The sequence below is a fragment of the Paramisgurnus dabryanus genome, chromosome 2 (genome assembly GCF_030506205.2).
Source record: "Paramisgurnus dabryanus chromosome 2, PD_genome_1.1, whole genome shotgun sequence".
In the NCBI taxonomy this organism is placed as follows: Eukaryota; Metazoa; Chordata; class Actinopteri; order Cypriniformes; family Cobitidae; genus Paramisgurnus; species Paramisgurnus dabryanus.
The window spans coordinates 26385697-26410809 of NC_133338.1; the positions used below are offsets into that span (position 1 = coordinate 26385697).

The following is a 25113-nucleotide window of genomic DNA, read 5'->3' on the forward strand; positions in this document are numbered from 1 at the left end:
CTGGAGATTCTGGAGTACAATAGCGATGCTTTTTGGAGGATTATTGAGAGGAAGAGACTTAATATACTACAGCTACAGTTCATTATAAATCAGTTTAGGGATGTAGTGGTTGGTGGACAATTGACAATGGACAGTGGAAGTACAATGGGGCAGTTCACTGAGGACAGCTGTAATGAAGTGTATCTGTGAAGTGTTTTAGGAGCGAGACAACTCGGCCTCTTTCTTTCTGTCCCTTGCTCGCTTTCTCTCTCTCTTGTTTCTCAAGTCTAAGGATTGATTTGAGGAAGAGCAGTTTCCTGTAGTGGGGATTACAGTGGCGATGTGAGACCTGGGGGTGCTGGCAGATGTTCTGGCTGTCTGCCACAGGGCAAGACTCATCGGGATGGGGATACAACCTCTCTGCATTTTCAGGCGCATGACACAGCTAAAACAGCTCACACGTACACATACGTAGAGGTCATTAATGATGGCTTCGAGTAGTTTAGTCTATTTTTAAAGTGATAACGTAGTTTAGCTTAAATGTTTTCAGGCAGTTATGTACATTAGACTATAGATCTACAGTAGTACTGCTTTTGATAGAGTTTATGTTTGTGGTACTCGTGGGCTACCTTATGAAGTTTTGTCATAATGAAATCAATTTGTGTGATGTCACATCCTACAATCTTTCTCTACATTTTTTGTCATATAAACCCCTGATTTGTATGACCTAGTCAATTCCGGTGACTTAAATTCAGCCATATTTTGTTGAATATTTATTTTTTTCACTAAAATAACTGTAAATGTTACATTGATTTTAATTTTTGACATGGCTATACTTAGTCAATATTAAAGGGACACTCCACTTTTTTTTTTAAATATGCTCATTTCCAGCTCCCTTAGAGTTAAACATTTGATTTTTACTGTTTTGGAATTCATTCAGCTGATCTCCGGGTCTGGTGTCACTTTTAGCATAGCTTAACATAATCTATTGAATCTGATTAGACCATTAGCATCGCGCTAAAAATAACCAAAGAGTTTCGATATTTTTCCTATATAAAACTTGACTCTTCTGTAGTTACATCGTGTAAGACCGACGGATTGATTAAAAGATACGATTTTCTAGGCAGATATAGCTAGGAACTATGCTCTCATTCTGGCGTAATAATCAAGGACTTTGCTGCTGTAACATGGCTGCAGGAGGCGCATTGATATTACGCAGCGCCAGAAAAAAGTCCCCTTGGTTACTTTCAATAGCAGGGGACTATTTTCAGGCGCTCCATAATATCATAGCTTTCAATAGGAAAAAAATCGAAACTCTTTGGTTATTTTTTGCACGATGCTAATGGTCTAATCAGATTCAATGGATTGTGCTAAGCTATGCTAAAAGTGGTACTGCCAGATCCGGAGATCAGCTGAATAGATTCCAAAAATGTAAAAATCAAATGTTTAACTCTAGGGGAGCTGGAAAACAAGCATATTTTCAAAAAAACCAGAGTGTCCCTTTAAAGATTTCAATGTTATATTTTTAAAGAAACAAAAAATCAGTTACTTTGGCTGGGTGTTCACAAGCAGGGTCACATATGCGTTTAATATTGACTTAAATTGAAAACCGATTAAAAGGTGAAAACCCCTAAACTATTTTTGGCTCGTTTAAAGCCAACTTGTCAATATTACCTGCGCTAGTCTTTCCCTGTTGTGGTTTTTATTAAACATGTAACTTTGGCTCTGTGTTACAGCTGGCGATGAAACCATATACACTCGACACGATCCCTGAATCTCAGCTGAGATTTATGAGTGCTGCTGTTCTTCCTTTTCATGTATTTAAGACCTTCTGTGTAATCTTGTCAGCTGATCTTTGCTCTAGGTGTCTTAATTGATTTGCCATTGTAAAGAAGTGCGAGATTTCTTTGGCAGCAAACCGAGCTGTCGAGATTGGATTGTAGATGAGTGGTTAGATACACAGAGGCCAGGTGTAGGTTGTCCATTAGCGTGTCAAGAAGGCAATGGAGGGTGGTTATATCACTTCATAGGCCTGTTCCTACTGTGACTGCACTGGAATCAGAAAGTCACTTTTCTTTAAAATTGCCCTTTATGACTGTAATGGGAGTGTCAAAGTTTAGGAGGCTTTGGCTTTATCAAGCCAGTAAAGGATTGCAGGATGCTATTTTTCAGCCTGTGTTGTGACTTTGGAGAAACTAGCGTGGTGCCTTCTAATCCTGGTGTTTTGACAGGGATGGTCTCTTGCGAATGGGCTACTCTAAGGAAAACCCGCAAGTGTATCAGGAGCCGCAATGCTCTCTCTCTGTTTTACTTTTTTATTGTTCTTTCTTCGTTTTCAACACACTGCTGCTCATGGATTTGGTGCCCAAGAGGTTCCGGATCAGTGGGGCGTCTTCCAAGTCCTCTCCCCTGTGCCCATGCCATGTCATATCAGCGGGACGGGCAAAGCTGCTCCAAGTCCAGTGTGGCTGAGCTGCCTGTAGAGATGGGAGACCTTGGGAAAATGTAAATAGGACACAGATAAGGGCTATTGTTTTCATTCCAATCTCATCTGGGCTGAATTGGTTTTCCTCGAGCCACGCCACACTTTATCTGGGAGGAGGAGAGAGGACACTTTGAGATTTTTGGAGCCCTCATGGGATAACAACAATAAGGCCAATGCTTGCTTTATCTTCCCAATTCTAAATCCTGACAGGCCTTTCTAGACAAGTACAATCTTTTCCACGCTTCCTGCTTAGTTTTCAGAGTCTATAAATGTCAAACTGTCTCTGAACTCTGGGATAATTGTATTTTGAGGAACAAATGCAAATGTGGGAAGGAAATGTACCCCGTTCAATGGGTCGCGCTGAATTTCTCTGCAAAGTAGCAGCAGTGCCGAGAGACGAATGGATGTGGCTGAAGGTTTGTTTGATTTTTGGAAAACGAATGGTCCACTTTTGTTTCTTTACATTGGTAATATGTTAGTATGACATTTAAGTATTATCCAGATGTTAAGCAGTGTTTCCATTGGCATTTATGCTCTCTCCAGAAAAGATGGAATGCAACTTGGGAAATTGTGCAAAAAATATCCCCATATTATTAATCTAAATTCCTTTCAAACGTTCCAGCTTTATAAGGGTACTTTGAAAATACCCAGACGCCCGTCTTGTTAACTGCTTGTTTTCTTAAAGTAGCCTGACATGAAATTGTTGAATAAACCTAGCAGTGGTTTTGGGCGACTCTCTACGGGTCGTTTCCCCACTTTGCCATTCACAAATGCCAGACATCCCTCACCTTTCTCAGGTAAAAATGTGTGGAGGACAGATCCAGTACATTCCAGCTGTAGCGTGTGCGTGTAGGAGTGAGGGAGCGGCCACTCTCAGGGGAGGTGGAGTGGAGCAGAATGGGAGCTGGCACCGCATTATCTCCAACAGTTGGTGCATTCCTTAATGATCAAGTGCTGGAGAAGCATCTGTGCGGAGCTGTGTGTGTTTGTGTGCGTATGTGTGTGTGAGAGAGACAGAGAGAGGAGAAATATGGGAAAAGTCTTCCCTAAAACCTTTTAACCCCCAGGACAGTTTCACCCTAGCCCTGTGCCATATAAGGAAGTTTCTCTCGTCCAACTCTTTTTCCAGCTTGAAGGAAAGAATGTACTGCTATTTGTTGTTTTTTTTTATATATATATTGTTATGTGTGTGGTATATATGTGTGGTTATCTAAAGGGAGTGTGTTGAGAGTGGAAGCACTTCTATTCACGACCGACAGCAGACACGAACATAGGATCTTTGCACAGCATAAGGTCAAGGAAACAAACTGTGAGTTCTGTATTGAGAAAGTCAGTAAAGTAGAAATAATGTTCAAATGACCCAAATGGAGGCGTCCCATTGGCCGCACTGAAATAGAGAAAATGGAGAATGAAAGAAAATGTGACCTCCCCTTGATCAGACCTTGCCTTGTATCACAGCAGTGATCGTCACCGCAGACTTTCTCTGCAAGATGTCAAACATTTTCAAGCCCATCATCTCCGGCAAGCATGTAGTGATGCTACTGTTTATCCTATGTATTTTTCCTTTCATTTTATTGATACTTAAATATTATGCCTTATTTCTTGTATTTGCCCATGTTTACGGCATTTGTGCCAAAGATAAAGCATTGATAGTAGAGGCATAACTGCAAGGTTAATTTACGGCATAAGATGAAGATCGCATCACACCACATTCATGAGTCCAATGATGTCACTCATCCGGAATGCTCTATGGCCTGGAGTACCTCAAGATATGACTACAATACGCACAGACACAAAGCACGCAAAACAGAATACCCGAAGTCATTCCCAGCACTTTTGTGCTCATGAATTGTACCCTTTTGTTTGCCAAAGCGTGTTCACAAATGACCCATTGTGCAGACGAGTGGTTTAACTGCAGTTCACGGTGCCGCGGGGCTGCGACGTCGTGCAAGAATGTCTGCTTTAGCCCTGTACCCTTTAGCCTTTCACACAGGGTACAAACTCTTGCTGTTCATGATGTCATCGAAAGGCAACGTGAGATTCACAGTCTTTTTGTGCCACCAAAGAATTCCTTAAAGGAAAACACCACCGTTTGTCAACATTTTACTATGTTCTTACCTCAACTTACACAAATAATAATACATACCTATCTTTTTTCAAAATGTGCACTTAATCTTTGTACAGCGCTTTGTGGATGTGTTAGCATTTAGCCTAGCCCCATTCATTCCAAACAGGGATGAATTTAGAAGCCACCAAACACGTCCATGTTTTACCTATTTAAAGATGAGTAGTTACACGAGTAAGTATGGTGGCACAAAATAAAACTTTTGTTTGGAGCCATAGGAATGAATGGGGCTAGGCTAAATGCTAACACATTTACGAAGCACTGTACAAAGATTAAAAGTGCACATTTTGAAAAAAGATAGGTGTGTATTAATTCATCTAAGTTGAGGTAAGAACATAGTAAAATATTAAAAACGGTGGTGTTTTCCTTTAACCTTAAAAATCTCTATTCATATACATAATTATATTCATATATGGCCTAATTATTTAAACCTTTTATTAAATTTGCATCTTATGTTTTGGCCTTAACCATCAAACTTTCGTTCCATCCGCATGTCCGTTTGATTGGATGTATCTCAGTGCCGTGTGTGGGTGTCTGTCTGTTTTTGGGTTCACTTGTGTGATGGGAACAGGCTGACCCAGGCTGCAAGTTTTAGGCTCTTACTGGTGAGCAGTGTGTTCTTTATCATCGGCCCTGGGGCCGCAGCTCTGTGGATTCCAACCATTCCTCCTCCTGATTCATTGTCTGCCAGACAAATGTTAATTGTTTTCATCAATGCCGGCTGTGCGGGGCCAGTCAAGCAGGACCGTCTTCCCCTTTAATGTCTTTGTGCATCACCTCATTCTTATCACTCTTTCAGTCTCTTTGGTTGACCTTCAGAGGACCAGGGGCCCCATCTTACATTATCAACATAATATACATGTGTTTTGTTCACCATGTGTACATGTCTGTTTCAGAACGAACAACGTACAGTACCTGTCCTTTTAATATATATATAAATTAAACAATTAATGCCTTTTCACACTCTCAATTACTTTTTTGGCTTGACGTAAAAACAAATTCACCTTGACACTTTTACACAATGTAGTTTACCTAAAGCATTTATTTCAGTTATGGGCCCGGTGTTTTTCTTTTATAAATTAAAGCTATAAAAAAACATGTCTGACCTCTTTGTGAACTGGCGTGACACTTTTCTACTTTAGTACACTTCAGCTGCTGATCTCTATACAATTTCTTGTTATTACCACGGTCTATCCGTCAGAACACACATTTAACAATTATCACGCAGGCATCTTTTGAAAGCCGGTGTAAGATTCATTTTACACTAAGAGTAAAAGGAATTCTTTTATTTTGCTGAACGCACATTTTTAAAGCAAAGCTTTTTTCCCCGTTTCCTTTCTTTCGTTTTTTCTTCGGGTTTTATGATGTTTTTTTTCGCAAGGTTTAAGGGTCATAGTCAAAGCTATGTTGTATTTCGGTACAGACATGCTGTCTGAATTCTCCTTCATTATGAGCGTCTGCGTTTCAGTCATTGCACTCAATCTGTGTTTGCACTTCAAGAGTAGTAGTTGTGTTTTATTCATACCTTTTACGCTTTTTTTACACGCCACAAACTATTTTATTGTTTTTTGTTGACAGTTAAATAAAATAAATATTTCCTTCCTTTAAAGATTCATTTGAATTGATTCGAGATGTTCATGGTGTGTTTTCAGAATCCTCCTGCATGGAGAAACTCCTTTCTAAAGACTGGAAAGAGAAGATGGATCGACTTAACACGGGCGAACTGTTTGGAGAAATTAAAGGTAAGAATTCGAACTAGAATAGGGACAAATGTGTCTGCATTCATATCAAAGATGATTATAAATGCTAGCTCCAGAATATGGCAGAAAAGTATCACAATACAATCCTTTTCACTCTTATCTTTCCTGTCCAAATTCCTCTCTTGAGTGTTGTAACTTTAACCTCTTTTTTCTTAGCACGACTGTTATGTGGGTTTGAAATGCATTATGGGGGCTATAGTTTGTTTTTAGCTTGCAGAATAGAAATTAGTCAGGATATGCAGATTTATTCCTGCAGGTGAGATACATATAAAAGATAAGCGACCCGCATGTGTTACAGGTTCTGTTTTTTACCGACGTACTTTCTCGTTGTTTTGCACGAGCAGGTCTTAGCACAGGCTGTTACAGAGAAGTGTTTATGTAGCAGGAGACGGTACTGCAGCAGACCTCTGATAACACACCATTGCTGCTGGCTTCATTCTTTCCTCCCTCTCTATGTCTCTCTATCTCTATCTCTCTTTTATTTTTCTGGTGCACTTTTTCTTCTTGATTATCACTCATTTTCACCCAAACCTTATGCGAGCTCTGCCCGCTCGTCACTCCGCATGCACCTTAGGCGCCGAGCAGCCACGTGTTTCGATAACAGTCGTTTCTGTTGGAGAGGTACAGGTGTCATAACACTCAGAATATCAAATGTTATAGCATCAGCGTGTCACGACAGTTTTAAGAGAGAGAAGACATTACGGAGGCAGTTATAGTGGGATTTAGATTGCGAGGGTAATAACATTGGAGAGCGTTATTGTGTTATTGTTTTTTGTTCCCTTGCTTAATGGCTCCCCTTTCCATCCCTGTGCTATTTAGAATTATGAATAACATTTGTCCTTGGTTTTAATTATTAGATTACTCTCTTACTCTCTCTCTCTCTCTCTGTGCTGAAAGAGGAGGGGTTGAGGGTGAGAAAGGCAGAACAGAAAAAAACAGTCATACATTCTAATAAGTGCATTCATCGGCAATAACCTTAATGAACCCCCAAATGTAAATCACATCTTGGTAAACCAGATTCATTGTACCTGCTTCCGTTATGTGCCACCGTAGATCAAAGTGCGGTTGAGAAAATGGCGAGGAACGATTTAACCTTTTGAAAAGAGATCTTTTTAAATTACACGGTATTTTTCCTGTTGAATAAATGGCGTTGGGTGAGGTCACGTTTAAATGGTTTAAACAGGTAGAAGGCGTTGATAATACCCCACCGGTGGCCTCCGTCGAGATTTCCAGCGCGGCTGCGGGCGACTGTAGAGAAACAGACAGAATTACTTTTCATATCATACCGGCAGCCTAAGGTTTCTAATTAGCCTGCCATTTCATATGACTGTAGACATTTCAAAGGCCTCCTTTGTGCTCCCCCTTACAAAATGTCTCTCTCGGCGTTTGAAGTCGGCCCGATGTAAATACGGGCAATTAAAAAGGAAGCTCAGGGTTGGAGACACACAAGGTCTGCTTAATTAATACACAAACAAAGGCACCAAGCTGAAAAAGAGAAAACACGCGCAACTTATGATTAAGATCTAAAGTGTTACGATAAATCGGAGGGCGCGTTAATAGTCGGGTTAAAAAAAATCAATACAAAGGCCACACGTGTCGCTAGGTTGAAATTAATGGAGGAGAGCGCAAGATAAAAGATGGCATGAGGATGAAAAGGAAGCCATTGCCTGTTTGGCCTTGCTGTTTCTGCTCTCGTGTGAAAAACGATGGCATTGTGCATTCTAGCCACAGTTCTTCCATAGTGCCATTGTTCGCATACCATAAAAACCCGCCTTTGATCTTTGTACGATAAATAATTTGGGTAAGAATTGCTTGCCCCGCCAAACTGCTTGCTGGAATAAAGCGAAGTTTTTTCTTGCTTCTAAAGTGTATATATGCTGGCTCCGCTGACATACGGATGCTTAAAATATCGGCAGCTGCTCTTTAAAACCTTTACATATTTTTCACCTCGTGAACCTGTTAAAACACCGTGCCGTGGTACGAACAAAACGTTTAGTAGCTGAAGAAAGTAACTGAACGCTTAAGGGCACAAAGAACAATATTGCAGAGAGAAAAAAGAGCAGAAACTTGAAGAACACCGAGACTTGCTTTAGCACGTTCAGACCTGCCTGCCACAACATTATCTACTTTTGCACAAAACAGGTAAACAAAATCATCAAACAGTTGTCCAAGGTCTATCCACGTGTAACAATTTCAGTTAGTCCCCCATAATTCCTTACTTGTGTTTCTCGTGTTTCAGGTGTAGCTGCAGGAATGAAACTGTATACACTTCCATACTGTTTTCAGAAATGTGCTGAACCGGTGGAGAATCCTTAAATGTTTTCTTTAAATCTATTAAAGCGTACGGAGGCTGAGCAAGGGGGCAGCAGTAGCGGGTACAGGGGGTAAAGGGGATTTAGCTGTGGATCGCTTTCCACCCGTCGCCGCCAGAACGGTGTGTTTGTTTTCATACCTGAGCTCAGCTGTCAATCAGGAAAAACACAGAAGAGAGAGATGAAATCTGCAAAACAAAACCACAAAGCAGGAGAAGCCGGATGTCTGGAGAAGGTCCAAGCCACAGCAGTGCCTGCTCAATTGAGAGAGGGAAATATGAACCAATACAGAGTAACACATCAGATACGTATATGCCAGAGAGATTTCATTTCCAAATTTAGCCCAAAGAAGTGCCGCTGGTGCAATTAAGGCGTTTGACGTCAGGCAATTTTTGGGTGTACGAGCAGCTTTGACTCGTTTTAGCTACGTTTAATTTTGCAAGAATTTTAACACTGACACCTTCATTCAAAATGCTGAAAATTATTTAATCAATATTCTGGTGAATCGCACACTGTACTCGTGCAGACAGAATATTAAAAAGATAAAAAATGACAAATCTCAGCATTGTACGACAGCATGAAAAGGTGACTCACGCTGGATTACTGTATGGAGAAAGAGGGCTCTTACTCTTTTCCAAATCGATTTCTGAATGCCGTCTACATGGTTGTGGAGAGAAAGTCCTGTGGCCTATAGATAAGTAGAAGCTGTTTAATAGAGCAGGATGATTTTGATGTGACGCGTACCTGGTTGAGACGCTTGTGGAGGCTGAGAGGGTACAGAACGCCGATTGTTCCAGCAGCTGGATTTACTTGAAAACATGATTATTCAATTTAACTCCAGCTTTACTCTTAATGGCCTCAATAAAAGCTGAGCGCACATACTATATAGTATAGATATATGATGTGACACTGCAATAAACATGAACATTTGTTACATTTTATTATTCCTCAATTGCATAAAAAAAGCTTTTTAGCAGTTGCGTTGCATCTCAAAAATATGGTACTGTATAAATACATATTTTTACATTGCTATTAATAGACAATTTCAATAAAATATATGCTTAAATATGGATTTTGACACTTACAGTAATGCATGCACATTTGATTAATTTAGCAGATGCTTTTTTCATAAGTGATTTAGTGCTTTGAATGGATGAAATTAAATTTGAAATAAAAAAATTTGCTGAATTAATTCAGTTTCGCAATGATATATAATAAAATCTTCATTCACAAGTAAAAATTTAAATATATTTTGTAATTTATTTAAATTACATAAAATCAAATTCTATGAATAATCAAAATTATGCAAACTATTACACATTTCTGCTTATTGATCAATCCCACCATGCATACTGTAAGAAACTCCTCTAAGTCATTGTTCACGAGCGAGCGAGGAAGCTTTCTTTACCCATCACACCGTCTGAAATATTCCTCCATCTCCCCCCCATCCTCCGATGGCACGCTCTGCATTTTTCTCTCTCTAACGCCTCAATAGTCAAACTGTTTGCCCTTATGTACCCAAGTGAAATATGAGCCACTGTAAATTATTATTCTTTGGGCCACATTTGCAAGATGAATGCACGGAGAGCTGTGCTCCGTTTCTCTCCTAATGAATTGAGGAATTTAGCTTGTGGCGTTTGGCTGGAGAAAGGCACACCTTGTTTGCTGCCTCTCCTCACATGGTGTTATTGAAAGTGCTTGTGAACAGGAGTGTGTTAAGGGGAAGAGAGCCGCTGAGACCCAGCAAACACGCGCATACACAGACTGTTCAGACCAGAGGAAAATCACTTCTCTAGGACACCAAACCACAGGGCATGCGTTCTTGCAAGGCAAATATTTTCATTTATTAAGAATGTCCTACACTGTTACATGCTGTAGTCCAGGCCGACGGTGTCTTTGGTAAGGTGGTGAAAGCCAATAACACAATTATTCACAAATTTGAAACATCCTTGCGTGATGCATGCCACTGGCAAACATGCGGCGGCGTCTGGAGAGCTGATGTTTATCAAAGGGTGCGTTACAAAGCTAATGTTCTGCTCACGGCCGTGTAATGCCGTTTAAGATCCGGGAGGACCAGGCGTGCCCGAAGCGCTTTTGGTGAGTGTGTGAGTGGGGTCTCCGTAGTCTCCTCTCCAACCCTGGCACTGGGCTTCTGGGGGGGCTACTAATGAAATTTCTTTACACAGATTTAGGTGAATACACAAGTACAAGTATTTATTCAGAGTTTCAAAAACAAGTTAGGCCTTGAATGGTTGCCAGGTTTAGTCGTTGACTCCAATCAGGGCTTTTTGTTCTCTCTAATGATAATAGTAATAATAAAAATAAAACAGGGAGAGGTCAAGGTATCTAAGTGAGGGATGAATGAGACATTTTAAAAGTGTGCATTCAAGGACGACTACATTCGCAGCAGTGACCTTGGCGGAGATAAAATTTGATAGGAGAAACACTGAAATGTACACCAGCAGCTCCACACCAGTCTGTGTGTGTGTGTGTGTGTGTGTGTGTTATATGGTCAGGTTGAACTGTTATCTGAATAGGACTCTGTAATGAAGAGGTTTGTGCGATGTTGAGGATGCTGGGAGAAGAGCGGGGCTCTTGCATTATCTTAATTATACTCGTGAGCATCGCTGCTGTCGTCATTAGATTATTAGTCGACATTAAAGTGCCCCATGAACGTCAAGATCATGAAGTGTGTCTCTGTTTAAGAGCCACTCTGTTGACTTTTGGTGTCAATCAAGTGTTTTCAAGATTCGAGGAGAAAAATCCTTATTGATAAGTGTGTGTAGTAAGATTTAGTACTGTGTGTCTGTGTGTGTGTGTTAATAGATATCTACTTGCAGACTTTATATGCTGTTTTCACACACACATATGCATAGACACACAGTATAGCCATACAGTACATAGGCCAACATGGATTTTGTTTATATTAAATTTGCTGAAAAAACGGCAGGAATTTAAATAAAATAATGGCATAAAACACTAGAGGGAAGTTTTATTAGTAGATTATTGGTTGCATATGTATTTTTTGCAGTTTATTGAAGCGTTTACTCAAACAATCAGTAAAATATATGCTTTGCATTCTAATACTGCGGTACTCTCTACACGCTAACATGCACAGTTAATCACATTTAAATGCTCACACTACTGTATCTGGTTTGGCACCCGTGCAAATTGAGGACAAGACGTTCTGCCTTTTTATAGCCCGAATAAGAGCTGTAAATTTGCATTATGTTAAATTTTAATGCGGCATTGAAAGGTTTTTTAAGATGATGATTTGAGCCGCCATATGCTTACATGTGCTAGCAGGTCCTAGTGCATGCTAGTTAATGAAGTTTTATTGGCAGGATCGGCAGGGTTTCGATCATTGCATGGGGCAGCAGGCCAGGTAAAACAGCTGTTGGTCATACCGTCTCAATTTAGGAGCAAGGGAAACTATTTTATTAATGCCATATAACTGGAAACGTTGCTTGCCATTCAACAAAACTTATCTGTGTTTTAATACACATTTATTATGTATATAATTAAATGTAACAAAAATTATTTATGAATGTTTTTGTTTTATTGTTATTATTTTTTACCTTTGGGGGTTTGCCCTTAGGTGCAACAAGGTGCACTGTCAGAAATAAAGGAACAAAACTGTACCTTTTCTGTCACTGGGGCTGTACTCTAAGTTTCCATTTGATACTTTTACAGGACTACAAAACAGAATACAATTTTGGGTAGATTACCATACCTTAAGGACCTTCATGGTTAGAAAAAAGTCAAAATATGTACCCTAGCTGTCAGTGGGTCAGCACTCTTTAAAAAGGTAATTGTATGGACCATTAGGTACAGATATGTAAACATTTGGTTCCAATATGTACCTTTGAGGTACTAATATGTATTTTTGAGATACTAATAAGCTCTCTTTGGTCCCAGAATGTACTTCTGACGTACTAAAATGAAATCCTTAGGTGCAAAGCTGTACTTTTTGAAAGGGTACAGCCCCAGTGACAGAAAAGGTACAGTTTTGTACCTTTATTTCTGAGAGTGTGCATTAGGAAATGTTATTATTAGTCATTAAACTATGATCACCTTTGAGGCCGATAACAAAACACAATCAATTACCTTTATAAATTTTAACTTTTTTATTTGGTGTTGACATTGACACCATCACCAAATCAGACTTTATACATTACGCTAAAACCCCCTCGGAGTCCAGATGGACCCTATAAATCCTTACGTGTGGCTGGTCTGAAAATCATTAGTGGCTCTTATATGTTGTGGATGTGGGAATATACCTTTCCACAGCCCCCGAGCTGCCAGCCATGTCAAGCACGTCAGATATGTGTAGCCTGTATCCGGACACAGCTTGGGCACAATTGCCGCTTTTAAAGCCATCTTAATTTACTTAGGATGGGTTTGCAGCATATGGGAGCATCCACAAAAGGCGACTGATGCTGAGACAAAGAAATTCCAGTATTCGGACATTAGGGGGGAAAAGTCATTCAAATTTAATCAAAATGGTTCAGCTGTCCTAAGGAACCAAGGGAAGAGAATAGAGAGTTTTTCCCTTTCTCGCCCCCTTTTCTTTTTTCTCCTCTTTCTTCCTAGTGTGTGTGTGTCTAGTTTTTTTCTCTCTCTTTTATTCACTTGGGACTCTTCAAAGTAACAAGCTGCCCTCTCTTCCCTTGGTGCTGGACTTGGAACTCAAATTAGGGACCGCTTGATTAGAGGGGAAGGGGGGTTGGCATGGGGTGGCAGAATAGCTGTTGGACAGAACAAATCGCACCCTTACAAAGTGTCTTTTATCTGCTGGCCCCTCTTTTTGACAGCTCCCTCTCTCGCTCATTCACTGCAGTCACAGTTGTTTCTCTCCGGTATTCTAGTTTGGCATTGTGGGAAATGTCATCCAATCTGTTTTGTGACACTGATGGAAAAGGACGGTAAATGCTATAACTGTTTCAGTCATACGTCCTGTCTCAGCCTAGTACAGATGACATCATTGTAATTGTTAATAAATATCTAATATCTTTTTATAATTTACCTGAAATAAAAATACAAATGTTACAGAAAAACCTACAATACAATTAGATGACCTTAAAACTAAATCTAAAGCAAAATTAAAGTGACCACAAATATATATATATATATATATATATATATATATACTGTATATATATATATATATATATATATATATATATATATATATATATATATATATATTTATATATTTATATAAATATATATTATATTTAAGTGTTGCATTTTCAAGTTTATTGAAATAAAAAAATAAAAAATAAATATATATATATATATATATATTTATTTATTTAAACTTGAAAATGCAACACTTAAAAAAATGTCACAGAGCTATGTGCAACTTTAATTTAATTGTTAATGCAAGTCAATTGAACCTACTATTTTAAGTTTTTGACTGAAATATAGTTGACATGAACCTATAAATAAGTTACAATTATTTAACTTAGTTTGTAAAACAAAAACTTGATGTTGATATGATTTTTCTACAGTGTGGTGTATATATTAAAAAACACAGGATTTTAAAAATGCATTTAAAATATATCAGTACACATACAGTGTTAACTTTTGGAGTTCTGAAATATTAAACCTGAATATTGAAAACACTTTACGAAACTAAAACTAGAAAATGCTAAACCAAAACTAAGATAGTAACAGAGCAAAAGAGAGTAAAAAGCTAACACAAAATTTAAAGCAAATTGAAAATATAATGGAAATTGAATGTGAAGTTCAAAACTATAACAACTCTCATATTCCTTGTCTCTTATTCCTCACATATATTATCAGCCAGAGGTCCTGGAATGTCCTCAGCCTTGATGAATTAGACAAACCTAACCTACAATCATTATTTAGCTAAAGATGAGGAATCTCCTGGCCAGACCGTATCCTGGAGGAATGACAATGCAATGAGACACCTTAACAAAACTAGCCAGACTCACTGCTGTTAAGAGCAATGCAGTACTTATTTTCTTTGTCAGCTTTCTACAGACACATTTGAACCAAGCCTGCCCCTATACGCTCCCCTGCCAATAAAACATTTTTTTTCTGCTTTTAAAACTCATCTATAATTCAACACAAGAAGAACAGGATTCTCTAAACATGGCTATCAAAATCTACACAGAGTGTCACAGAATAAACTATGCACCATTCAACAGGATAAGCAATATTGCAGTGATTTAATATATTCTAGTGTATATACTTTCATACTGGAAAGATACAGACGATAAAACAACAAGAAAGGCCCAGAGCAGAGCACAAATGTAGGGAGGGGAAACAGAAGTGCGAGAAAAGGGGAAGACATTTTTGAAGCGGGGTGGAGTGGGGGGTAGGGGTGAGTTCTGGACAATCGAGCCGGAGTCGAAACAATGGAGCCTCTGTTAGTATGCTGTTGGTGTTTGTGGAGACCAGCACTCCCCACACACAGACCCTGTGCTGGGCCCTTCAAAGCCTGTGGCCCCTTAGCTTAAAACATAGCTACTGTAATACATGTGTACACTCTGTTAGCAACCACTGGACACATTTTAACACAGATATATACACACATTATGGTTTGTAACATGATAGGTGGTTTCTAATGGGTGTAAGAACGACATTGGATGGTTTATGCACATAGAAATGATAATTTTAATATAGATCCCCTTAAAATTCTTACTGTAAGAGTGAATGTATTGCAGAATAAAGTGTAGTGAATTGTGTGATTGAAATGTGTGGTTGAGGGTTGTCAGGAGGATTCTTGAGTGGGCAGAATTGAATCCAGATGTTTGCCCCTCAGTAGGATACGAGTCCATCCCCAAGATTCACTTAGGGGGAACGTTGGAGGATGGAAGGGTAGTTTTGAGGGGTGGAAGAAGAGTAGAAGTGGGTGGGTGAGGGGAAGTTATGGTATTTGACATCCAGCAGTCCTTATGAGTTTGTGGAGTGGCTCTTCCTCCATCCATTGAGAGATGCTCTGCGCCCCAACTCCTAAATCTCTCTCTCTCTCTCTCTCTCTCTCTCTCTCTCTCTCTCTTAGCTTGTAGAGGGCAGATGTCATTCCCAACAGCAGCAACTGCTAAATACGTCCCTTCATGGCTCGAGCCAAAGGTTAATAAAATCGGTAGCAAATGTATCAATTTTACAGATAAACCATTCACAACAAGTGAATAAAAAGTCAATTCAGGGGCAGGGAAACCACATGCGCTAGCAGTGAATGGTGCTTTTTAGGTGCCTTTTTTGAGTGAGGATAAATGGAGAATCGCAGCCTCTTTCCTTCACTGCAGCCGCAGCGGCACAGGCCTGACTAGTAAATTGCTTTGAATGGGGGCTGGAGGTTGACAGGCCCTATTAAGACAAACGACTTTCCTCATCGGAGAGATAAAATAAATCAGGTGTTTAGTCAAATTAAAATAGTTGAACTAGAGCGGGCCCCAGGGAGCCCCTCGCAGAAACTCAAGACAGATGTGGCCAGAGGAACACAGGAAGACACCCAGGAAAGAATTTAACACTGAGCTGGCCTCGGGCCAACTGAAGCATACAGTCGGGCTCTCTAAGTCTTTTAACAAAGCAGGGGGTTACTCACGAAAAGAAACGAGAGTAAAAGAGAGCGAGATAGCTTCTCGGGAACAATTATGGATACCGCGAAAGGATCACTTAGCATTGATTAGCTAAAGGTACGGTTTAGTCTCATGGGAGGTCACACACACACATACTGTATGAACACCTTTTAAGAGCGTTTATGAGCTCAGCAGCAATTTCGTTTTTTAATACTCGCAGGTTGAACTTTAATAGCTCAGAATATTTAAGGAAATAAAGAAAATCCTAAGAAAATCTCAGCTAATTTGTTCTTGAAAGATTTGATGAAAAATGTCAGTAGTGTAATATTTTGCCCAGAGAGTTTGTTATTTGAGCACAACATGACTTGTAAAGCTATAGGAGTATAATTCGCTCAGGAGTATAAGTTGCATCAGTTAAAAATGCATTTTGAAGAGGAGGACAAAACATATATAAGTCGCCCTGGACTATACTTCGCGTTTATTTAGAAAATGATTTCACAAAATCCAAGCCGAAGAACATACATTTAATCTGGAAAGGCAAGTTATTCAACTAAACAATAGCACAGAACAGCAGGCTGAATAGGTGTCCGTATGTTAACGTAACATTATCAGTTATTTATATGATACACAATAGCATACAGAACATACCTGGGAGGCTGAATAGGCTAAATTAACACGACAAGCCAAATTAAGTTCAAAAGGTCCCGATGTCATTCTACATCACTGAATCCATTGAATTACATAAATACAGGAGCAGCATAAAGCGGACACTCGCAGCTGTAGACAGTAATGTTTTCTCTTTGTTCATATGAAATAATTTTGATGTATAAGTCGCACCTGACTGTAAGTTCCAGGATCCGCCAAACTATGAAAAAAGTGCGACTTATAGTCTGGAAAATATGGTAAACGTATGCGTACTGTCGAATGCACAGCCTTGCAAAGTATATTTTATTTGAGTCATACACAGACGTTCGACATAGGCACATTGCGACAATGCATCTCCTGGGCTATATAAAGTACTACATTCTCCTGTAGGTGCATGCGTGACCTAACCGTACAATGGACATGGGGTTTCAAAAATCAGGTGATGCGCGCACTCTTCTGATGACGGAAATTGCATCACACGCAATGTACACCGACCCTTGCGTACGCATTAAAAAAGGACCATATTTGGCCATAACTGAATTGAGATCTCATTTGCGATTTGTCCTATATGGGAGGACTCCTTTATTGTCTCTAGTGATCCTGTGTTCAGTGGTGATGCCGTGTTTGATGTGCCCGTGTGTGTGAGGGAGATAATGAAAGGATGCAGAGGTGACATCGACCCTGTTTGCGAGAGGCACGTCAACTCCGAGGTGTTTGCGTTGGCTCCTCCCTTAATGAGAATTGAGAGCAGTCATTACAAGGCAGCGCCTCCAGTCACAGAGAACATACAAGTGCCACACACACACACACACACACTTACACTGTATTGTCTGTCACTAATCTGCCACCTCCACTCATCTTGTGACAGCTCCTCTTATTTAATGGGAACAATTCCATTCCTCGCCATCTTCTCCCAGAAGCTGTGATCACTAGAAGTGTAGTGAGAGAGAGCGAGGCTCGCGACCTTCGCACTTTTAATGAAGCCTTTCCGTTGCCAGACCGAGGCTGTTTGGATGATACCATTCTCAGCTTTGAAGCAGCTAGAGTTTCCCCTCTTAAGGAATTCTCTTGACTAAGACCGGAGTACTGGAGCAGTTCGGATGCTCAGCATTTGTCTTGCTGATCCCAGTAGCGTCTTTAGGGAGCAATTGTGAGGGCTTTTTATATCTTCTGATGCGTAGATCAATTAACAAGGGTCCACTTGCTTTGTTTGCTGTTCTGTCTCTAGGAAAACTGACCTTTGATATAGAGACTATTTTTAAAAGAGGTGAGGGACATCTGGCTGATGTAACATTAGATGTAAACCTTATTCTTCTCACTGCTGTGAGTGTGTTCAGGGTCAGAGACTTTCTCTCCTGAGAGCAGACCTCGATCTGCCGGCTCCTCACGTACGAGTTTGGGAATGTTTGACATGCATACAGTTACAACCGGTCGTTGTTGTCTGGTTGTCACAGGTACACCCGAAAGTCTCGCCGAGAAGGAACGACAACTCTCCACCATGATCACGCAGCTCATCAGCCTAAGAGAGCAGCTCCTGGCTGCCCACGATGAGCAGAAGAAACTGGCCGCCTCACAGATGGAGAAACAGCGTCAGCAAATGGAGCTGGCGCGCCAACAGCAAGAGCAGGTGAGAATGTGCATCCACCCCAAACCAACTCTCACATAATGTGTGCGTTGTTTCTTTTAAGTCTGCTGAAGAGTTTGTTAGCTCCGCATCACCTGTTCTAGCTTTATGGTCTCGTTCATCAGACGAAATACTTAAAAACAAGATTGCTCTTATTTGCTTTTAAATAGGCTATTAAGAGATTTAATATTTTAATTTAGTTTACGACTTGATAAATGTTGTAAAGATAGACGCACAGAGTAACGGTTATTGTATATAATTGATGAAATATGGGCGCGTGGAAATTGGATCAAACTTTGCATGAAAAGCATGTGTAGATCAAGGAAATGAGGCGTACTGAACACATCAGCAGATAAGCACAGCTCATAAGCTCCGGTAATTCCGCAAAACATTCATCTACATCTTCGCAGTTTTTATGGCGAAAGCATGTAATTGCTGTCAGTTTATTATGCAGACGAATAGGTGCATATTAATGCGGTCTACGTTTACCTGAAACGGATGCGCATGTTTCTGAATTTGCCGCCGATTCACCGTCCAACTTTATGAGGAACGTATCTTCATTGTATGCTTAGTTGATTTTAATAAACTCTTATCGCAGGAATTTACTATTTTGCTAATGTTCAAGAATGCATCCAGTTTCATTAATGACAAACAAAATGTAAGGAGACGATGGGAGAAAAAGGGAGGGAGGTGGCGCGTGCGGGGTGGGGGGTTGAAGTTAGGATGTCATTTAGCCATCCAGACACGACACAGTAATTAACTGTTGACACTAGTGAAGAAGCCAGCACAAATTAATCCTGACACATTTGCAGACGGGTGATATCTTACAGTGAACACTTTGTAATTATATTTGAAAATGAAAATTAAATGACACTTAAACCTAGACTGTCAGGCACACTGAGGAGGAGGAACGGGGGAGTTTGAAGGAGCTGGAAGAGAGAGATGGAGGGTGGGAGGGAGGGATATATTGAACGATGAGAGCCTACCCTTGGGCAGACCCAACCACTCCTAGGTTGCATAAACATGCCAGTCTTTCACCTTTCTGCCGATTACCCAGCCAGGCCTGAAGCTGTGCGTAATACACTCGCTCTGACATTAGCTGTTCACTGATTACAGTCATTAGGGTCAATTGGTGGACGAGAGATCTTACCCACGAGCTCTGATTGCATATATTATCTGCCTGTATAAATACGTGTTATAATAAATCCAGTCGTGGCTCTCACACACAACAGCTATGTGTGCATTTGATACATTTCGTAACATATCTCAAATGCTTTTGCTTTGTCAGATCGCAAGACAACAGCAGCAACTTCTGCAGCAACAGCACAAAATCAATCTTCTCCAGCAGCAGATCCAGGTCAGTGCCCGACGTCTTCTCTTTCTGCGTTATTTTGTTATTACAACTGTCACCAGTCAGGATAATTGGCCAATGATAAGATGCCGTAGATGGGAAGAATAATTATCACTCCCTAATTAATGAAGAAAAGGAACAGAAATGAAAGACATCAAGTTTTGCCTGTTTGCAGTATTGTGGAGAAGTGCCCAAAGGGTTTGAGACATGAAAGCTGGTGATAAATGCCTTTAAAATTACACCGTCCCGGCATGGTGACGTGGCAGCAGGCGCTGCCGTTATTCCTGGTTCTCATTGTCCGATATTGGTGAAAAAAATCACTTTGCGTTAATTTGCTTAAATGCAGACTGAGGATTCAGTAAATGCAGCATGTTGACACATAAATTACATGAACCGTGCCTTTTACAAATATTTGCTGCTTACTTTAAGTCAGCTTGAGCGATCTTTTGAAGGTCTGTGTTTATAAGTGTGTTTAAAGAATCAGCTCATTGAAAGTTTGCCTAAAAATAATTTAATTGGATTAGTTACAAAGTACACACGGTGGTCACCCAAATCCAATTTCTCGCCACAAAGTGGATTGCGCTTTTTCCCCCATCAAGCAATTATGTGAAATGAAAAAGTGTAAATAGAGAAGGAAGGAGAATTCATATCCAGGAAAATAAAGAGAAATATACAAGGGCGCCATAAATAATGTGACAGAAAGCTGGGGGAACTGGCCGGAAAGATGCAGTAGAAGATTGAGTCTGCCTTTGTTTAGAAATAAGCAAGAAAACAAGAAAGAAAGAAAGATAAAGTATTTGGGAGGGTGGTTGGTGTGTGTAGTATGTGGTGCTCTATCAAGCAAGGTTAGTAGACCACCCAGCCTGACACACAGACATACACAAGCTGGTCAGTGGCAGTGGTCAAGGTTTTTACACAGCACACACACATGAAAGCCAAGGGCACGGCAAGCAGCTCGTGCCAGGAGATACTCTCCTTCCCTCCTTTTATATATTTTATTTTTTTGGAGACAGGTACAACTCTCCCCACTCCTCCATTCTCTCTCGGATTCCCACCCAATACACCATTATGTCAGCTGACATTTCTCATCTGCTTTTATACACTCGTTCTTTACCTCTCAGTCTTCACTTTTCACTCTCTAATTCATGTCTCTTATCTTCCTCTGAGTTTGACTTGCGAAGCCCTCGTGCTTGAGGCCCTCGGAAAACAATCCCCGATGGTTTTCTTCTCACGGGTAGAGAAACGCTATGCCTATCATTGTGAGGTTAACCATCAGCCTTTCGTTCCCCCTCAGATGTGTCAGGTAAAAACAAACCACTGTCTTATTTGCCGAGCCTGAAGCATAACAGATTTATAGCTCGACAGTAAAACCTCTTTCAAGTCTCATAAGAAAGGCCCAATCTGTTAAGGGTTGCAGTTGAGGAGCCACTGTGCTACTACTGCCATCCTTACCCCGGCTTCAACGCGCTTACGGTGTGTTTAGTCAGTAGCAGAAAGAGTTCATAAGAACTGTTGAATTATCTTAAGAGGCTTTAAGGTTTACATATTCCCAAGTAATCTCTTGGCACTCTTGGCACTTTTTAATTTGAAAATAAAGGTGGGTTCTTCAGCACAGTGCCATAAAATATCAATTTTTTTGGTTTCCCAAAGAACCTTTTAGTCCAAGATTTAGAAAAGAAACCTTTTTTATCTTTATTTAGTCAGAAGCAACTGGATCTTAAAGCTTCTTTATGGAACCGCAAAGCCTAATAAAGAAAGATGTTTGTGATTGAACACAATCAATAGTGCTGTTAGCCCCAAAGTCTGTTTACAACTTTTTAGGTTTTATAGTGAAACATATTTAAAACTAGCTGTTTTTTTAAGTTTAATGCTGTCATTTTTGTTAGTAGCTCACAACTAACTACTTCATCAAAGCCTACAGTAGCTTCCCAACCACTGCATCCCTTATCTGCTTTCCTAAACGAAAGGCCTGTCCACGATTAAAACAAAAGAGAGCATCACCATCTGTTGCTGTTAATGGCTGTTACCGTAATCGTGTTTATACACAGAAACAGAAACGCCAAGAAAGTTGGACTTGCACTATCTTATCGTGCTTTTTATCTTCCCTGACTTTGTTTCCTCCTATCATTACCACTGCCTCCCTGTGTGACCAATTTTAACTTCCGTCTCCAGAGGCCACGGATGGCCGTAAAGATGGGAAAGTCGGAAAACAAGAGCGAGATGTGATGGAAAGCGAGAGGAGGAGGCCGCTAATGCAGTTCACCGGCTCTCTTGTTTTCATTAGAGCCGACTCTACAAAAATGCCCAGGGCTCTTAATATACAACAGCTTTGAGTTAATTAGTACTCCAAACAAGCTCTTCAGCCTTCATGTAGCAGACGTAAAAGTTGAGTGGTAAAACAGCATGCGAGGATTGGGTTTCCCTGCTGTTTGGGCAGAGCGTGTGCGCGAGGTATAAAGAGACGGCCTTCCCATCAAAGCGCTACTGTTTTGGCACGCACGGGTTGGGAAGTTTTAGACCTTTATTGATGATGTAACTGATCACGTCACTGAGCTGAAATGAATAGGGTGCAGATGTAACTCAGTACTGTGCCGCTATTGGAAAACCAATTCAGAGAGAGTTAAAACTGCGTTGCCCATATCAAACGCACCCTTTTAAATTGCACTTCAGTGTCTGGATCCTTTCACATTTTATACAAAGAGCTCCGAGACAAGAAGAGATTGAGTTTTTGTCTTTTTGGGAATTACAATGTCACTTGTTTTAAAGATAGCAGATGCTTAGATTAGAGCATTAGGAGGCTTATCAGAACTTTAAGCTCAAGGTATTTCTGTTTTATTTCTTTAGCCAAAGCCTCTTGTTGAGAAATTTCATATGGCAACTAATTCCGTCCGTGGACCGGATTACTGTTCTGCGATTCAAGCTCAAACTTAAAAGCGCCATCAGAAGGAGATTGAAGGAAAGGCTTAGGAACAATTAAAAACAAATGTCGAAGTAAATCTTGATTTGCAGGAGAAAATGTGTTACTTATGTAAGACAAGAAAAGCCGTACAAATAAGACCATGTAAAAGCCACTGCCTTCGACGGGAATGCCAAAAAGCAAAACCGTGTTGTTCTTAGCTCTTTGGAATCGGTATTAATCAAGCGGAGTGATCCGGGTTCCGCTGACCTGTTTACATAAAGCCAGTCTCTTTGACAGCTCTACTTACTGTTTTATTTGCCCATTGCTGTAAATTCAGCTGTGTTTTTGGATATTGAGCTGAAGTGGACTTCCTATATGCTTTCTTTAAGAAGACTCACTTCTGTTGCTTCTTCTAGAAAGAATAAAATAAAATTAGAGCTCAATAGTGTCTCATATTGTGATGTTTACATTAATTTTTATACTGTAGCTTTAACAAAATATCACTTTATGATTTATAAAATTCTATTATTTGATATGTAACTGTGGGTTCACACCAGATGCGAGTTCAATGATTTGCGCGAGTAGATTACATACTTATTCAATGCAAAGACGCGATCAGACGCGTCCTTGCGTGGGGCGATGCGAATGACGCGGGCGGCGCGTTTGCCGCGAAAGCATGCATTATTCACCTCAAATGAGTTCTCGCCCAAGTTGAAAATATTCAACTAGAGGGAAAAAATTCAATCCCGCGAGTAATCTAGAGCGAGCAACGCGATGTCCCACGTTTGGTGTGTACGGGGCTTATTTCGCGATAACAATTAACTGCCTCTATATTATCCAGCTTATTACATGGCTATTAACCTCATAAGTAAGGTAAGGAACATTAAATATTGATTTGAAATATTTTATTAGCTAATTTTTAAGGAATAAAATGTAAACCCGTTTACTTCCAGTTTTAAGATGAGACAAGAAGTTCATATATCATGAACACACTATTTGGTTTGATAATTTGTAAATACAATATCATATGTAAGGAATAATTGATAACAGGCCGTTGAATTATAAGAAAATAATGCACACCTAAGTGGTAATGCAAAGCGAAGTGCCGTTTTCGAATAATTCAAAGGACCGGAGTCAATTATTCCTCTTATACCACAGTTACCACAAACATCGCTCTGGTTGAAAATTTAGGGGTGCAGTTAACAGAAAAATAATCAACTCCCATGAAACATTTCTCAACCAATCAGAATCAAGCATTCAGCAACAGACCCATGGTATAAATGTTATTCAAAGACATATAAAGAGTTTGGTTCCAATACCAGATAACTGCGTTTTTTTCTCCAAAATTTAGTTTTTTTGATTGTGCATTCCAATAAATATCAATCAATCTGCAGTTGTTTTTTATTTAAGCCTTCATAACAAAAATAACAGCTAAGTAGCACAATAACACACAATAAAAACATGACAACATAATAATAAATATGTTTTGAAAAAAATGTAAAAACGGAGTTATCTGGTTTTGGAACCAAACTCTTCACATTTATATTTAATTTTGTGTAATGTCAAAAAGATTTTCTGCATCCTGGTAACGGTGTGTTATTGGTTTTGAGTGGTTGTTATCAGGTAATAACAAGCCTGTAAATATCGCGACTGGCCAATCAGAATCAAGCATTCCAGTGAGCCGTGTAGACCCGTCAACATAGAATATGTGACGTAAGATTGAAACTGTTCATTATCCTCTGTCACGCACTTAATACTTAAGATTATGGCCGCCGTGCACAGTTGAAACTTCAAAGGTTCGTACATGTGTTTGTGTGCATTGGGTCGTATTGTTTTCCTCTAAGCTCTATTTCGTGATGGCAGCTATAAAATTCCAGGCTGGACTTTGGGATGATCTAGGCTGGGGTTGACGTGCATCTCTAGCACAGTTTTGGCTCGCTGCCAGGCATTCCTGCACGCTGGGGCTGGTACGGTGTGATCTGAGGTGACGCAGGGAAGAGAACACACAGGTGGAGGCAGGCTCATCTTATTGTATACACACACATACACAAGCATCAAGAGAAGAATGATTCCCTCAAAGGTCAGCCTGAACTTTAGATACTGAAGAGCAAGGCAAGGCAACACGTGTTTGAGGAAAAATACCCGTTGAGATTAAACAGCACTTTCTCTGTGAGAATTCCATTATGACGTTCATATACTGGCTCATATCAAAGCAAACAAGAGCTTATTAGCTCCGGTCTCATTCTCCCAACACACGCTTGAGAAAAAGGGAGAGAGAGAGAGATAGACACACTGAGCTCTGTTTGTCAACGGACAGAGATGCTGTTTGTCAGTGCAGGGTCATTGTTGTGCCGACCGTCGCTTCCTGTGTTTTAAAGCA

The 25113-nt window shown here is 40.1% G+C and overlaps 2 protein-coding genes across 16 annotated transcripts in view; one reads left to right on the forward strand and one right to left on the reverse strand.

The window, feature by feature from the left end:
- Positions 1–25113, reverse strand: part of nucb2a (nucleobindin 2a) — a 572456-nt gene that overhangs the window by 251411 nt on the left and 295932 nt on the right. The window lies entirely within an intron of this gene.
- Positions 1–25113, forward strand: part of sox6 (SRY-box transcription factor 6) — a 204390-nt gene that overhangs the window by 75714 nt on the left and 103563 nt on the right. For all 15 annotated transcript variants that reach the window (XM_073812455.1, XM_073812435.1, XM_073812450.1 and 12 more), the window contains 3 exons: positions 6242–6331; positions 18314–18486; positions 19772–19840. In XM_073812455.1, the coding sequence (XP_073668556.1) occupies positions 6242–6331; positions 18314–18486; positions 19772–19840 (332 nt within the window). The remainder of the gene's footprint in view (positions 1–6241; positions 6332–18313; positions 18487–19771; positions 19841–25113) is intronic.